The sequence below is a fragment of the Pezoporus occidentalis genome, unplaced genomic scaffold, assembly GCF_034315485.1.
Source record: "Pezoporus occidentalis ecotype Australia unplaced genomic scaffold, CSIRO_AGI_Poc_V1 ctg52, whole genome shotgun sequence".
NCBI classification, from domain to species: domain Eukaryota; kingdom Metazoa; phylum Chordata; class Aves; order Psittaciformes; family Psittacidae; genus Pezoporus; species Pezoporus occidentalis.
In genome coordinates, this window is record NW_026915858.1 from 1,682,117 (window position 1) to 1,699,008 (window position 16,892).

The 16,892-nt window shown below is 35.7% G+C and overlaps 1 protein-coding gene across 2 annotated transcripts in view; it reads right to left on the reverse strand.

Annotated features, from left to right (window-relative positions):
• The window catches only part of FMN2 (formin 2), a 161,181-nt gene that overhangs the window by 62,706 nt on the left and 81,583 nt on the right, over positions 1–16,892 (reverse strand). For both annotated transcript variants that reach the window (XM_062637367.1, XM_062637366.1), the window contains one exon: positions 4,834–4,895. In XM_062637367.1, coding sequence (XP_062493351.1) covers positions 4,834–4,895 — 62 coding nt within the window. The remainder of the gene's footprint in view (positions 1–4,833; positions 4,896–16,892) is intronic.

The following is a 16,892-nucleotide window of genomic DNA, read 5'->3' on the forward strand; positions in this document are numbered from 1 at the left end:
ACATAAAGGTTCTGTCAAGTAAATTTTTCTTGTATAATTCTATCATGAGAAGAAAATTTTCAAGATACTAAGATCAGAAAATTGTATCAATTTTAATTTTTTAAGACACATCTGGACACAGGGTGAGGACTAGGAAAACTCCAACTAAGGGCAGAAATTTCTCATTTATTCAATTTACTCTTGTAAATGGTAAATTTTTTTTTTTTTAAAGTAAACAAGTTCTTGCATCAACAGTTTTAAAATTATGTTCTATTTTTTCTGGCCAATCTGTAAAGTATATTCTCTTCTGTTAAACAAAAATTAAATCACTTGAAATTTTTGTGTAATAGTTAAAGGGGAGAAATTATTTTAGCAAGGAGCATAAACCTAAATGGTTATTTGCAAATTCTTTAGTATAAATAGAGTACTCTCTCTTCTGGCCTTCTACATATGGTGAAATATTAGAGCACTTAACACAGCAATTATATACATGCATGTTCAAGCTGTTAATGCTTCTCCACCAAATCCCAAGGGCAAAGGTTAGGCAGACTCACTATTCCTTATTTAAGCCATTATTCTCAGATTGTGTAGGCAAAGAAATAACAACTGGCAAAGATACAAGGACCAAGCACAATCCACTCATTGGTAGGCTGAGTGAAGCTCAAGCAATATGTTTTACTCTCTTCACAAAATCAAGAGGTCCAAGTATATGGTGCAAATTCAGAATGAACCCTGAGTTTCAAATCACTAATTTTGGCTCAGCTATGCAGAATTCTGATTTATGTCTATATTAAATTGCAATACAAAAGCAATAAGACTGACATGCCTTCTGCACAGGTATTACAGATTATTTCTCAGGATTTTTACCAGTTAGCTTTACAGTTAATGTTTACCTAATTCTTAATTTGCGGGTGGATAGTTAACAAAATATTTTATATAACTATCCACATCTGTGTCAAAAGACATGTTCAATAGATACTTCTCATAAATCATTAATCTGATTACATCAGCACCTCAGGAGTCACTGCTCCTTATTTCCTTGAATTTTAGCTACTATATAGCATCGTAAATGCAACAAAATAGTATCATGTACTAGGATTCTGTATTAACTCTACCTGAAATGAGACAGAATAAATCTGATAGAAATTATTTAAAAAAAAATACTGATTCAGCTTAGCTCTTTCCCCCCTTTTGCCATAGCATAAACTTATCCTATATTTGGTCTTACCAAAGTTCACAAGGGTGATTTTTCAACTCAAATTTTACATTTCCTCATTATTTTCAATCTTCCTGGCAACAGAACCTTAGCTCTGATTTGGATCAGTTTAAATATGTGCATTTTTTTTTGAATCTTGGGGTGAATTTTTCTTTTTTAGTCAATTTGATTTTCAAAGATAATCTTAACGGACTTCAAACGCATCAAGTGAATTGTCTTAAGAATATTGTCAAAAGTAACTGAAACTAAGTTATAACAGAGATAAAGAGATTATTAATTATCATATTGCTTTGAAGCTTGGTCATGCATCTGAAGTCAGGTACAATCTATAGTTTTTGCATAAAAGAAGTAAGACATTGCATTGTAATTGCCATTAAAAGAAATCACAAGAAATAATTGAGAAGAAGGTCTGAATCTCAGTGACAGAGCAGAAGCATGGGCTTCAGACTTCTGGATGCCTTTCATTCTTGCAAAAGGCACTTAGAGATTTTTGAAAGCACTTGAAAGCATTTTAAAGAGATACAGGGTGGACAATTTACAAGGAATCAAATTAAGAAAGTATACACGTTGCATTTTGTAATGTAAAGAGATTTGAATAGGGTAAATCTGTAGATCAAAGATAATCCTTTGATTAAAAATTTAATCAATTTTTTATAAGCTTATGTTTCACAATACAGTGAAGACATAAGCAGGAGCAGGCTTATCTTGTTTCAAGCAGTGATACTTCAGCTACAACCTCAGCTGCTAAGAGGATGCCTGTTTCCAAAACAAAAATTCACTTATTCGCAAATAAGTACATTTCTCATCACAACCAATATGGCCTAACCACATACAGCAAATTGACAACTCTACTGAATTTTATCTGCCTTTTCCCTCTCTACTTTTAGCTGCCACTTGAAAGCACTGCTATTAGGGAAATTGTAAAAGCATATTAAATTAACTGTTTCACATGTAGTCTTACCTTTTAAGATTCTGCTATTAAAATTGCCTAGATCTTAATACATAGCTGATTATCTACACATGCTTAAACAACTTTTTATAAAGCATACTATACAAGCATGTGTAAGAATTATGTGACTGTACTATACAGTGCTGTAGTAACAAAGCCCTTCTCATTTGATGCAATACCACTTAATACTATTAAATAAATTATTGAGGGCTTGGGTCTTTGGTGGGGCGTGGGTTCTTCCACTTATAAAAAGTCACTAAGATGTATACAGTAACTTTGTGGTTTAACAAGACTTTAATTCCTCAGTAAACAGGAATTGAGCCCTCAGGAATGTGGCTTTTGAAATTAGGGTGTGTTTAGGTTTGGAGACTGCCCAAATTTCATTCACATTTAAGAAGGAAAAGCACCATGCCAGACATATGCAATCAGAAAAAATGATTACATTCTGAGGGAAGACTGTAAAACAAATGCTCCCATATGTTCCGTAGAGATCAAATATAAAGACTGACAAACAGTACAGCAATATTTAAATATGCAGACAAAAAATCCCAATCCAATAAATAAAAATTTAAGTTAATGGCTACAGAGTAGCCAAATGTGGCAAAGTTTTCTCCACTTACACTACAAGATGAGGCTGAGAAATAAGGAAGGAGTCAAAGATGTTAGCCTTTCTGGTACCCACACATTGCTTACTTTTATTTGAACGCTGTTATAATTAGTGAAACTACTAAGGAAAGCAAGCGCAAAGTCTGATGTGTTTTGATCAAAGACCGGTAGTAAAAACAGAAAATAAAATGAAATTTTAAAGAATGCTTCTTTCAAGACACAGCTTTATCAAATAAAGGACCCAGAATTAAAATTCAGGTCCCCTTGTGAAGCTCTCCCAAAATAAACTGGGTGTGGTTTTTTTGTTCTTTCTTTGTTTTTTGGTTGTGTTTGTTTGGTTTTCTTCTGTCTTCTACCCAAGCAAATATAGTTAGAAAGCTGGTCTGATCTGTCTTCTATTCAAAGCAAAGAAATTTATTATAGTCATTCAATTGAGTCTTGCCTGAGATTAACATATAACATTTTCCTCAATCAGGATAATATTTCCCAGACATTTTTGGTAATTGGTGAAGGTAATGATGAAAGGAAGACAATGGCATTTGGTTATTTCGGTGAACTGCAAATTTGCAGGTAACTTATTATACTAGATCTTTGAAGTATATGAGAGGTGACTTTATGAAAACATTTGAAAATTACCCTACCAGGCCACATAGGAGGGCTTATGCAATAAAAAAAGAGGGAAGGATGCAAAAAATGATCATGAGGGCAATATTTATTCTGTGCTTCCCACAACACAATCTCTCGCAATCACACATATGTAATATGTAAACTTAGTGAAATTTTTTTCATGCTAAAGAACGCATGGAATGGGATATAGATGTAAGGGAGAAGATTAAAGATAAATGTAAAATAAAAATAACACAGGCCAAAGCAGAAATGCAGTGGGTTAAGGATGAGAAGTGCTTGAAACATAAAAATTTTGCGGTAGTTAGAACAGGTTTCCCATTTGACCATTATTTTCCAAGCAGTGTTGAGAAAGTTAATTCTTCAGGGATGAAATAAGATCTGAAGTGCTCCTTAGTTCTTGTTAGAGTTTTGGTTTTCATTTTGTTTAGGTTGGATTTTTTTTCCTATAAAGTGGACTAGAGCATACTATCTCTCTTTTCAGGTCCCAAAGTGGATTATTTATGACAAATTTTGTAAATCAACAAAACACTCCTATGTAGGCTATAAAAAAAAAACCTAGATTCTAAACCCCAAAATCTGAAAAATATTGAAGTAATTAACATAATATCAAAACTATAACATGAAGGAAATAAATGATCCAGTACAATAGCATACACTGGCCTTCAATTCCATTCTGTGGCTCACAGATCTACATTTCATATTTTTGGGTTCTTTGAAGGGTAAATAGAAGGTCTCTTGCTCTTTCCAGATAGGCCTAGCCAGAACTCCATGTATACAGATAATGTGCTCGGAAAAGGGAGTAATGCTCACTGGCTGCAGCTGAAGGCAGAAATGTGCTTCTGAGATCCACTTTTTTGAATTTTGCATGAATGGCATTCTAAAGTTTTAGAACATGCCTGAGTATATTCTGAATCCCTGATTTTGCATACCTAGTGGTCAGACACTCTCTGATGATTACCAGACATTTATGAAGCCTCTGGCACTTTGTACTGCTTTTCATTTCATTAACTTAAGCAATCCTTTTCCTTTTGAAGAGTTAAAATTATTTTGCAGGAATCCTTGAAATAAAAGAGTCCCACAAATGGCATGATTGCTGTCATTAAAACAATTTTTTGTATTGAACAGCATAGTTATTTCAGTGAAGTTACAAAGTGAAGCCAAAGACCCAAAATGCAAGGTCTGATACTTATTGACCAATGACTGCCCACCAAAGAAGAATAAAAAAGGAGCAAAACCAATTTCTGTTTAGTCATTTAGAAGCTGATTGTGTTACTTGTACAAAACACACAATGAATAATTAATACAACTTGAATGCTTTCAGTGCTTTGGGGAAAATAAAGTCACTCAAAATAGACACGTTTTACAAGCTTGCTGAGTATTACTGATGCAAACCAAAAACACCTTCACATGGCCTTACAGTATTCCAACATTATATGGACTTCCTCTGATTACTCACATTCTCATACAGGGCTTGGAGGGTCTCTAGGTCAACTACAGAGTTGTCCAAGTTCACAACAGCTATTAAAAAGACAAAAGAAAAAAGAATTAGTTGTCAGGATGATAATCCAGCTGTGAAAGAAAGTCTGAGCACAATACCCAGCAACAGTTTTTATGACCTACTGGTCATACAGCTTAAGGGTTTTAACTTTATTATGCCTTGAATAGTGCCATTCCTAAGACTATGGGCTAGAAACCTGGTAGAACCAGGTGTCAAGTGTTAAAGAATTCACCTTCCTCCCCCCAGACACACAAACATGATCCCATGAGTATGGCCATAGCCAGAGATCAGAGATAAGCTCTACATCAGACTTTCATGGTCCAACTGAAAGCATTATAAAAATTTGTAAATCTGCACCACAGCCCCCCACACACACATTCACACAACAAAGCTCATTCCTGTCACTGTTGGCTTCAGTCTTAAACTGATTAATCCGTAAGTCAGCCAGTTAACTTCAAAACACCTGACAAGGGTCAAGTCTTCTATGCACTAAGCCGACATGTTTAGTACAGATACAAAATACGCTTTTCCTGTTCCCAACCAATTCTGGCACCACACACATACAGTATTTTTTCAGCATCAAAAAATCAGTTAAACAGCACAGAGAGAGCGATTTCCATCTACCTAACCTGGACAAAAAAACAAAACAAACAAACCAAAAACAAAAAACACACCCAAAAATCAGGAGATACACACTTTTAGGAACACATCCCTGACTCCTGACTTGTATTAGGAAAATTTCATAGAATGTAGGAAATGTTTCTTGAATCTAGTGAAGAATTATTCTCAGTTAGTAAAAAAAATCTTTTTCAAATAGTACTTTTTAGTCTTCCTCTTACATAGTTTTTACAAGCATACTGACCATTCATTTAAAAGCCAGATAAATCCAGATTACCTCATCCAGGTTTTAAACTTTGCAAGAAATTTAGAATGTTGCATTAGAATCTCTGTTCTAAATACAAATTCTTTGTATATACCTATACTGCAGACAATAGAATTCAAGCTCATGTGTTTCGGATTGCTCCATAGCAATTAAAAATACCAGTCTGAACCGGTGACTCATCATGTTCCACTTTCCAGGCCTGAGACATAGTTTTAGTTACAATATAACAAAATTACAATGACAGTAGTGTTGATCTTGATTAAATTCAGCAGGCTATACTGTATCCCTAAGCATGACACAACTCTAAATTCTAGGGTTGACTAAAAGTTAATTAGGAACTTCTTCAATATTCAGAAATAATATCCATATTTAGAAAATAATATCAATATTAGAAAATGATGGGGTTTGTTTTGTTTTTCTGGGAAGAGGCATATGCAAAAACCTGCTACTACTTATTTGATATATTTTATAATTACCACCCCCCCAAGCATAATAATTATTGCTTAAAGATGCCCTCCCAACAAGGTACTGCAGTATATGCTGTATTTAATAATCCTTGTTGCTCAGTAGGACTATCTGCATGCTTAAAAATATGCCAAATTTGCCTTGTAGAACTGGAGACTAAAATTAACACACAAATAGAAAATGGGTCTAGATTGGTTTGAGAGCTTGACTTTACAAAAACATGTATATCAAAGCCTGTGTACAAACAGCTTAATAAAAACGAGGATTGTGGATATCAGTTTGTATTTTCCCTACATCTCAGCATTCTTGCGCTTATGCAATGATTTCATATATGAACACACGACCCTTCAACTATTTATTTTGATGTGGCTGTCTTTTCCCTGCTGCACCCCCCTTCCAGAGACTCTTCTCCTTGTTCCACTTCCTTCCAGAGACTGCCTAATCTTGCATTAAGAAATATGACATAAGCTCCTGCTCTGACTTTTGCTCAATATTAAGATCACCCATGGATTACTCAAGGAGCAATAGAACACTTTTGTTTGAATGCTTGCAGGAGATAAGAGAATGTCTGGCAAACACAATGGTGCCAGGTCTGTGTACTTTCAACAAAACAGGTATGCAGAAGAGTGTACATACTTCAGGGAGCTACTTAAAACAAATCACTCTGAGACAAAGAGTTGAAGAAATTAGATCCTAGTATATATGTTTCACATCCCTGCCTCCCAAGAAAAATATATTTCTACACACTTCATCTAAAGATGTATATGTTCATAAATAGCACTCTAGTATCCCATTAGGATTTTTAACGTTCACTCTAGGTTTGCTCTCACTCTGGGGAGTCAGGAGATGAGCTTCTGTTCCTTGGCAGTACTGCAGCACTGTCATACAGAACACGATAGCTCGCAAAATAAATCATGACTGTTGCACATCTAATTCAATTATCTAGACAATTTGAACTGATAAAAAACAATGATGTTTCTTTATGTAGCCAAGCTCAACGGCTAAACATGGACACCCCCTACAATCGGCATGACTACACAAATTTCTAACCAAAGGATTCCACATGTGGTGGCAAAATAATGACAAAAAATACAGACAAACATTAATTTCCTCATATGAAAATATTTTGAGCTATGCTACAATTCCAGTACACTTTGAAGCAAAATTTTGGAGAAGGGTTTATAATAGTCTTGCAGTCACTGGATATTTTCGCTCATGTCACTATTTTAGAAAACGATTTTCTTGTTTCAAAGTTGATATTGCCATTTCCTGGTCTTGACTACTATGAAACAATCTTTAATAGCCAGCCCATCACCCAGCCTTCCTGATACATTCGTAAGAAAGCAGTGAAGAATACCTGAAAGGAACAACTTACTTTTAATCACATCAGTCTCAGGCATTTAGCTCTTACCTTCAAGATTTCATAGTTCTGCTGCTTTCTTGCATTCCTATTGACACTGCTGCCAATAAAACCAGCAAGCCAGCCCCATCTCAAGCCCTGATGCTATAAGATTACTTGATGTACATGTACATAACTGTATATGGATACAAATATATAGATATGATAAAATAAAATTTGAACCAAGTGTGTCTAGACACACAAATATGCACAGGTAAAAATAAAAAGAACTACAAAGCAATGACCTGTTTTTTAAATTAAGCACTAGTCAACAGATGATTAGAAAAAAAATCACGCAGTAAGAAGAGGGGTTTGAAGAGCAATCACAAATGATTTCTTGATAATTTAAAAGACAGAGGGGGAGAAAGGATTTAAAAAGATTTCTACCTAAAATAAAGGTTCAGGAATCTCTTGTTGGTCTTAAATATTCTTGACACCTTCATTGTTTTTATCACAATCTACATGGAAATTTAAACTGGCATGTTTGGGACAGAAATGATATCTTTTTCTATGCTACTGCAGAATATAGAAGATTTAGCAGAATGGAGGAGTTTGCATTCTGTCCTTGTTTCTACAACATAAATTGAATGAAAAAATAAATTACACAAACACACAATAACAAAGCCAACTTAGGTATTATTTTCAAACTGGAAGGATGATAAAATATATGCAGCGGGACAAAGACTTACTATTCTTAGTAATACTAAGTCATTTGCAAGTCTGGCTAGGCACCTGAGAAGATAGGTCACCTGACAGAAGCAGAACACTGGTGCTAAAAAAAGTGGGATTAGTGTAAAGCACACAACTATTTTCAGAGGCATACTTAAACTCTGAGGACAACCAGACCTCCTCCCACATACATAGAAGCCAGTTTAGAACACAGACTCCAAAAAAAAAAAAAGCAAACAAACACCACAAAAAAATAAACACAACACAATGAATAATCATCACCCACATCTTCAGAAGAGCACAGTATGTAACCAAGCCACCAATGAGATCAAAGTTTTTCCCTGTAAATATAATCCTGAAGAAAAAAGGCATGAGAAAAGACCAGCAGAGAGTTGGAGGATATAGTGTATTCTCAGGAACACTATAAATGGAAGTAGTTACATTTTTTTTAATTGTAAGACAGATCATTATAGTCAATTATTCATCTGTCTACACTGTGAACTACCAGCTACCAACAGAACAAAATAGGCAATATAGACACAGCAAACCTACACTTGCCTGAGGCTATGAATCTAATAGCACCACTTACATAAACCATTAGTACTTGGAAATTCTATTCTATTTGCAAGTCCAAACCTCTGGAATTTCCTTTTAAAATGAAGTGGCCAAAATTCAGAATTTCACACTGAGTAGAGTTTCAGGGGAAAAAAAAGGAATTATCAACTCCATCCTTTAGTCCAACTTTTATGTCATAAAACTCCCATTAGAACAACCATACTTTCAGAAGGGTGACTTTCAGAAAGCTGGTTTTCAGTCCAAATCTTGGGTTTATGTCTTCCCTCTTCTCAGGGCAAGCTTCAAATCACACTACATTTCTCTGGCCTTTCCAAGTACATTTCCTAAGCTTTTATGTCTCCAGTCTCCATCTAAAAGTGAGTGTCCTCTTTGAAGACCGCCTAGGAGCACTGCTGTCTCCCCCAAAAATGACTGAGCAATTTCCAACTTAATTAATAACCGATTACAGTTTAACTCCCCATAAAAGAAGCAGTAGCTGAAGCAAAACCACTTCTAATTTGCAAAAGGAATTCTGAACCAATCCTGCTATATTCAGATCCATGTCTCAGGGAGACCAACAAGCAAGCTACCCACTCAAGTTCTTAATGCTGACTTCCACCACAAATGACTTTTCCATGGCTCTCAAAAAAACAAGCAGTATCACTCCAAGAGGCCACTCCTTTTTTCCTCCTGAACATCTTTGCTGCTTCTCTTTGCTTCTTCCCTTTCACACTTACATTTTCTCCAGAAGAGCACCAAGTCTTTGCAAGACTTCACCTCTGCTCTCTCAAATGGAGCAACAGACAGTCACTTCAGCAAATTACAAAGGCACTGATTCTTCTTCACTGAATGATCTCATGAAACTGTATGTATATTATATAGAAACCATAAGCATAAATAAAGTCTCAAAATTACTACGTGATTTTGAGGAAGAATGGTAACATTAAAAGTCATTCAACCTTCTAAAATTTTTCAAGTAATTGTACTGGAAAATTTGATGAGACATTCATTTTCATATATATAAAAAGTATATTTGGAAGAAAAAAACACACAGGACTACATGAATAGGTCAAATGTGGCACACTGTATGATCTTCCTTGACTGATTATTTCTGAGTAAATTACAAAACCAAATAAAAAACAAAAAAACAAACACACACCTGCTCCAAGAACAACATACAAGTAGGAAACTTCAAATAGTCAAAATTCAGCATCATCAGGAAACTAGCATACTGGTAAAGCTTAAACAGTGGAAAATTCTGTTGCAAGGAAGACAACTCAATATATATCCTGATAAACTTATGAAATGGTGCTTACAACAAATTAGAAAAAAAAGAACTAATATGTTTGTTTGCTGAATACGGAATGGAAGTCTTCACTGAGAGATGTCTTTGGAAGAAAATGCAAGAACACCACACATGTAAATACTAGCAAACCAGAAAAAAAAGAAAGGTTCAAAGTAGACAATTTCATCAAGTTCCTTGGAATGACTGACAGCTGAACTGCTCAATTCAGAAGTAGAAGAAACAATATCTGCCTCAATGTTCTTAGCAAAAAAAAAGAACCAAGAGAGCCTTAGAAGAAGATCAAAGTGAACTGGCTTCCTTTCCTACTATAATGATTATGGTATGATACAATATCAAGCTGCTTGCAAAGTAAACCCAGATTTCAATCAAACTTGCTATTTATATTTAAAAAAATCAATTAAGATACAAAGTTTGCAGTCTTATTTTCAGTTGCATAGTAAACCCACGACTTCAAAAATTGCTATCCTTTGTCTTTTTTTCTTCCCCATGTGAGTTTATTGGCATCATTCATCTAACACAGGCCTACTGTACAAGGTCATGTTTTTGTCTGCGATACTTCCAACAACTTGACAACTACTCCTGTTCTCTTGGGATTATTCTTTATCTCAAAAAAGAGAAATGTGAATCCCCTAATGCAGAAAGTTAAACCCCAAATGGGCCTCCAAAATAAATGTTTTGTCTACATAAATATGGAAAAAACACAAAATGACAGTGACTGTAGAATTTTTATACAATTCTCAGAAAGTGAAAGAACAGAATTTTAAAACAGGTCTTACACAACTTGCATTAAAAAAGCCCTGCTGCTAATGCGTAGGTAGAGGCATGGCTGAACTAGGGAGAGTTAACATAAATGAAAACAATTTCATATTATTACCTACCTGCTTGCCCTCAGTACCTTTGTGATAATGTTTATCTATTAGCAAATACTCTAGCCTTCTCAGGACCAAAACTTTCATTGCACAAAGCACAATGGAGATTGGATCTTCAACCTAAGTACATACAGCATGAATCAGAGGCAAGACACAGCAATTAGAACTGCTTGCACAAAGTTTTACTGGGGCAGTAATTCACCTTGATCTAAAGTTTATGTATAAAACCAGAACAATATACAAAATTTCCAAGCAGGAGCCATGGACTGAGCTTAGCTGTTGCTTCAGATTGTTTTTAAAGGACTTGAAATTATTAAATACCTTCAAGAACATGCACTTACGTTTCTGGGAAGCAGTAAGGCAAGAAGATGCGTTTGCAAAGTTTGAAATTTTGCAGAAGACTTCATTGAAAAGAGTGACTATTTAGTATCACTTTTTGTACTGAGTCTTCTCTTACCAACACAATTCAGTTTTTTAGACATTTGTCCTTAAAATTCCTATTCCTTAATGTTGTACCCCTACATTACAGCAACAAAATTGTATCGATAGAGATTTTTATGTACATATAAATATATATACACACTCAACAAAATATATAACTAGGTTTTATATATAGCTATACATTGTTAATATAAACAGTTACATTACATACATTTCAAACAATTGACTCCTATGTTAAGAACAGCAGTTACTGATTATGTGAAGTCTAACTTCATACACCTATACAGTTTGTTTATAAAAAGTGTGCAAGTTCAGTTCTTAAAGAACAAATATATTTTGTTTGACTCACTATGTCGCCTTCTTGTCTAGGCTGGAAAAAAAAATGGAGACTGATGCTGTAATCCTTTCAGAATAAAATGTTTAAATACAAACATGATTGCCATTGTAGACTGTTTAATTTAGAGAGATTGTATTTCAATTCTGGTTTTGAGAGGTTTGCTGATTTGACTATAGAGAGTGCTTCAGTGCTTATCTTAATTGTTTAGATAAGATTTGTTTGAATTTGGCAGGTGAAAAAAACATGGGTGTGGAATATAGGAAGGTTGAGAAAAGGCTGGCATTTCACCAGATTAAGCTTATTTTAAACTATAACGCACAGAGAAGCAAACAGTCTCAATGAACCTGCCAGAGTCTTTGGGGAGTGAATTTGGATTGCAAGATTGACTGGCAGGATTCAAGATTTTCAATAGACTGGAAACAATTACCATAATAACTCCCAAAATGCTACTTAACGCTTAGCATAGTACACAAATGCAAATGATACAACACATTTAAATAAATTTTTTTAAAAAGTACTCTAAGCTTATAGTAGGGGGTTGTTCTCTAGACAAGATTCCTGACCCTTAAATGTATTTTTGAAAGTGTTTCAAGAACAAGAATTTTGTATAAAATTAATCATTGGCATAAGGACATATTTTACATGTAAGAAGTTCTGTTACAGAAAATAAAATTACTGGTATAAAAAACAATGCTATTGGCTTTTACTTCAGTATCAGCTTATACTAAGCTTTTCCACTGGTTAGGTAGTATAACATGCCACAGGCATTCCATTTAGAGGTTCTCAAAACAAAACTTGTCATACCTATCAACTATACCACTTTTGCTGGGGAGACTACTAGTACTGGATACCTGAGGAAAACGTTTTTGGATGTTTACATGACAGTATGTATTTACAGTGCACGTTATAAAAACAAGCTGGACAAATGTATCAGCTGCAAGGCAAAATAAGCAGTGGACCTGACACTGTGTATTGATTTGTCTGCAGACAGATACGATTTATAGCTTTGTATTCATGAGTCAAGAGAAATAAAATTTGGGTTTCCTGCACATTAGTCTTTGACTTTTCTTTCAGATCCACATAGGCTCTAATGCTTTTCAATCTCTGTTTCAATGACATTAGGTCTGGATTTCCACGTTACCTGTGGTTCAAGTGATGGTACAATGATGGTGTACCCATGACAGTCAAAGGATGCATGCAAGTCAAACTTTGCAGAACAAGGTAGCATCTCTTACTGAGTGCTGCTTGAAGAAGTTAGCAAGACTTGTTTGGAATACAAATTATGTGTGGATTTTTTTCAGAATTCAAATTTCCTGGAGTTTGGTTTAATTCCAAATTAGCTATTTTCATTGGAGGGGCTCAAAGTAACAAAGCTATGGCTAACTCTGATAAGCCCAGTCCATAAGCAAAAAAGAAAATTTTTCTTTCATGCTTTATGGAACTCTTTCTAAATGATACCAAAAGATAAATAAAATGCAGGAGAAGGACCAAGAGATTTATTTAGAATCATGCAGTAGTTCACTGGCAAAGATGAAACACTGGTTCAAAGTAGTGCAAACTCAAGAATAGATGTAGATTAACATTATTGCAACTATTGGAAGAATAATTTATTTGTTGTTCTAACATCATAATCTCTAGGAGGATGCTAACTTTTTTGTATAGGGGCTCTGAACTATTTGCCTTACTCTATGACCCTGTGCAACTCTGAACAGTCCCAGCCTTTCCATGCTCCTTATGTGCATTCCACTTTTCAATCATTCTTTTACTCCACTACTGAACCTCTCAATTTTTTTGCTATTGTATTTGTTTGAGACAAAGTGGCCATAATTAATCCATCATAATAATGGCAAGGATATACCTGTTTTATAGCACTCTGCATATTTGTTTGATGAAGTTAGCAGGGTAGATACCAAATGTACTTTTTGGTTTGTTTTTTTTTTTTTAATATTCGCGACATTAAGCAGCTAACTTAAGATCTGTGCTTTTGTGCTCTCAATTTACCCACAGCTAGTATACAGTTAATGGAGCTCCAAGTGTGTTGGTGTTGGCAATTCAGAATACTTAAATTACTCAAGTAATTTAGTTTTGAGTGCAGGAGTTAACAACTGCATAACTCATAGATCTGAAAACTGAATGGCTCATGAAACACCACCAGAAAGAAGAGTATCTTTGGCTTCCATAGGAATCTGCTCTCAATTTACTGCAATTAAATACATCTTTACCAACACAGAAAAGAAAGATATTAAAAATAGTTATTAATCCTCAGTGAAGTCCATTTGGCAATAGCAATGAGAAAGCTGGTCTTTTCTGAGCAGACTCAAAGTCACTCAAAGAACTATCTTGATTACACTCAGTAATTATGATCAATAACTAATGTAAGACCCCTTGTCTCTCAAGAAGTGACTAGAAGTCAAAACAGTCTTTGGACTAGAGCTATAGCTGATGGAACATCAAAGAACACCAACAAAGGGAATAGCCTCAATAACCTCAGGAATTGTCTTTCTATGGAATTGCTTGATCTATTTAGCTTATAGAAAAGAAAGTTAAGAAGCAATCTGATTACAGTTCTTACATATACCTGCATGAGAAGATAGCCAAAAGTAGATGGCTCCATAATTTCACAGACCAAAAGCAGAAAAGAATGAAGGATGTCTGTAAATTAATCTGACAAACTCACTATGGAAAGAACACTTTAAGTGCTAAAAGGAGGGATATTAATCTTTTGAACAATGTTTCATGGGATATATTGACTTCTCCATCACTTAAAGTATTAGTACGAAATCCTAGACTCACCAAAGTCCATAAGAAAATGGTCGGCGACTTCAAAGAAAGCAAAGGTTGAAGGGTCAGAATTTCAGCTAAAACTTAGGATAATTTATACTGCTAAAATGTTCGTATTTATACAGACTAATAGCTTGAGGCAGAAATTAGCAGGCAATATTACTGACTTGCCTTAGCAGCCAGACGAAGCGCCTAGAATGCTCTTTTTAAAATACAGAGTTGAGCTATGTGTTTGCCTTTTGTGAAGTCCCTCCAAAGTTCTCTACTTAGTCTTCTCTAACATCCACAAGCCAAGTATAATTTTACATAGACTGCACAGAATGTAGCTACTTTTTAATGATTTACAACAGAAAGTACTGCAAGTTCTTTTACCCATGAAGGCATTCAGAATCATTCAGAAACAAGCTTTCCCTGCTTAATGGTTCAAGCTAGTGAATTGTGTATTATATCATCAGTACCTACAGTACTACAGCTGGTTAGAAAATACTACATGGAAACTTAAGGGATTCAGAAATCAGGCAAAGTAAGTTGCCATTTATCTGTAACTGCAGTACAGTCAACTCTTACAGTCACAAGTCAAAATACAGAAATACAAAATATTTGAGAAGTTTCATTTCAAAATCAAATGTCCCTTTTCCTCTATCAGATGGTTGTATTTCACTGAATTAAAATGACATACCCTCAATTTATTCTCCCAACCAAATTTCAATTTTATATTTGGCACAGCAGAGAACACACTGGATGTAGCCTGGTATTCTATATGTCTGCCCAGTCTGATATGTGGATAAGCATTAGGGATTGTATCATACTAATGCACATTAAGCCTTTCATCAAATATTCTGAAGTTATAGTATTAAAGAGCTACAGATGCTAAGAAAATGATGTAATGATCTTGTGATATTTAGTCCATGTTCTAAGTGTGGTGGGATTATGAAAATAACGCAACATTTTTGGCTAGATAGATGACAGATGACACAGCTTTACAATTCAAATCACAATACTGTGATAACTGAGGGCAGAAGGATGCATGTTTATGGTTTAAGTTCCATCTCTTTTCATGCTCCAAAGTGCTTCTCAAAAGCTGGTATTAATAACTCAAGGAAATAAGGGCTGGGATTGCGACAAAATCAAATTCCTAGATACATGAAAAAACAGAACATATACATTCTAAGAAAAAAAAAACAAACAACACCCCCCCCCCCCAAAAAAAAAAAAAGAACCACCAAACACCCCCCCAAAAACAACAACAACAACAACCACCAACTATTATTTGGAATCACTGATGTGTATTTATTTCAGCATCATGACTGGATTCAGCCTACTGAGAACTTTAAGATTACAAGAGGCACTCTGTAATGCTTCAGTTCAATACCTTTGAGCTCTGTTTTGTGTCCAGGTAGCTAAAGTAATTACTGAAGCAGAGCCTAGCACATATTGCTTGGGGAGGTCTCCTGTGGAACAGCAGAACAACGGCAATAACCTTGATCCTTCTTTGCTGAGGGATCACGACAAAACTAGAGGAAGAACGGTTAAAGGTAGGATAAACCTAGGTAGCTCATAAACCCGGGCCAGCGTCTCCCGGCGACGGACCGCGGAACTTCCCGCCGGCGGCGGCAGCGTGGGCCGCTGTTGCCACCTGCTGCTGGAAGAGGGGAGCCGGGCCCGGGCGCGGGGCCGCCTGGGGCAGTGAGCCCGGCAGCGCAGGACAAGAAGTGAGGCCCACCTCGCGCGGAGGAGGGTGGCAGGGACGGCGCGGCACATCACCTGGCCGGGCCGGAGGGGGAAGCGGTGTGGCGGAGAGGAAGAAAGTCCGGGCGTAAACCAAGCGAGACGAGTCAGAAAAATGACACGGATAAACAGCGGTCAATACACGAAGTCCATACTGTGTGTATGGTGTAACCCTATATATTTTCCAGGCATCTAACACTGGCAATGGGCAAATTTATATTTACTGAAAGATTTAATAGCTGTTCTAAGCATAACAGAAGGAAGATAATCAGTGACACTAATAATATAAGGTTCTTTATGGTGCCATAATTCGTTACTGCAGAAGGGTGGCAATGAACACCCAGGGAAGCACGAGTCTGTACAAACCTACCACATTCATTACAGCGGAAGTTCATGCCCGAGTAGAAACACAGCAGTTAGTGCCCTGGAACAGACCACTCAACAAGCATGTTAAACATGACCTGTAAATGGTAAAAGCTGTCAGATAATATGCAACATAGAAAACATAACAAAAAGTTTAATCTGTTAAGTATATTTTTGAGACATCATGCAGAATCTAAATTTCAGGGTATTGTAATTATTGC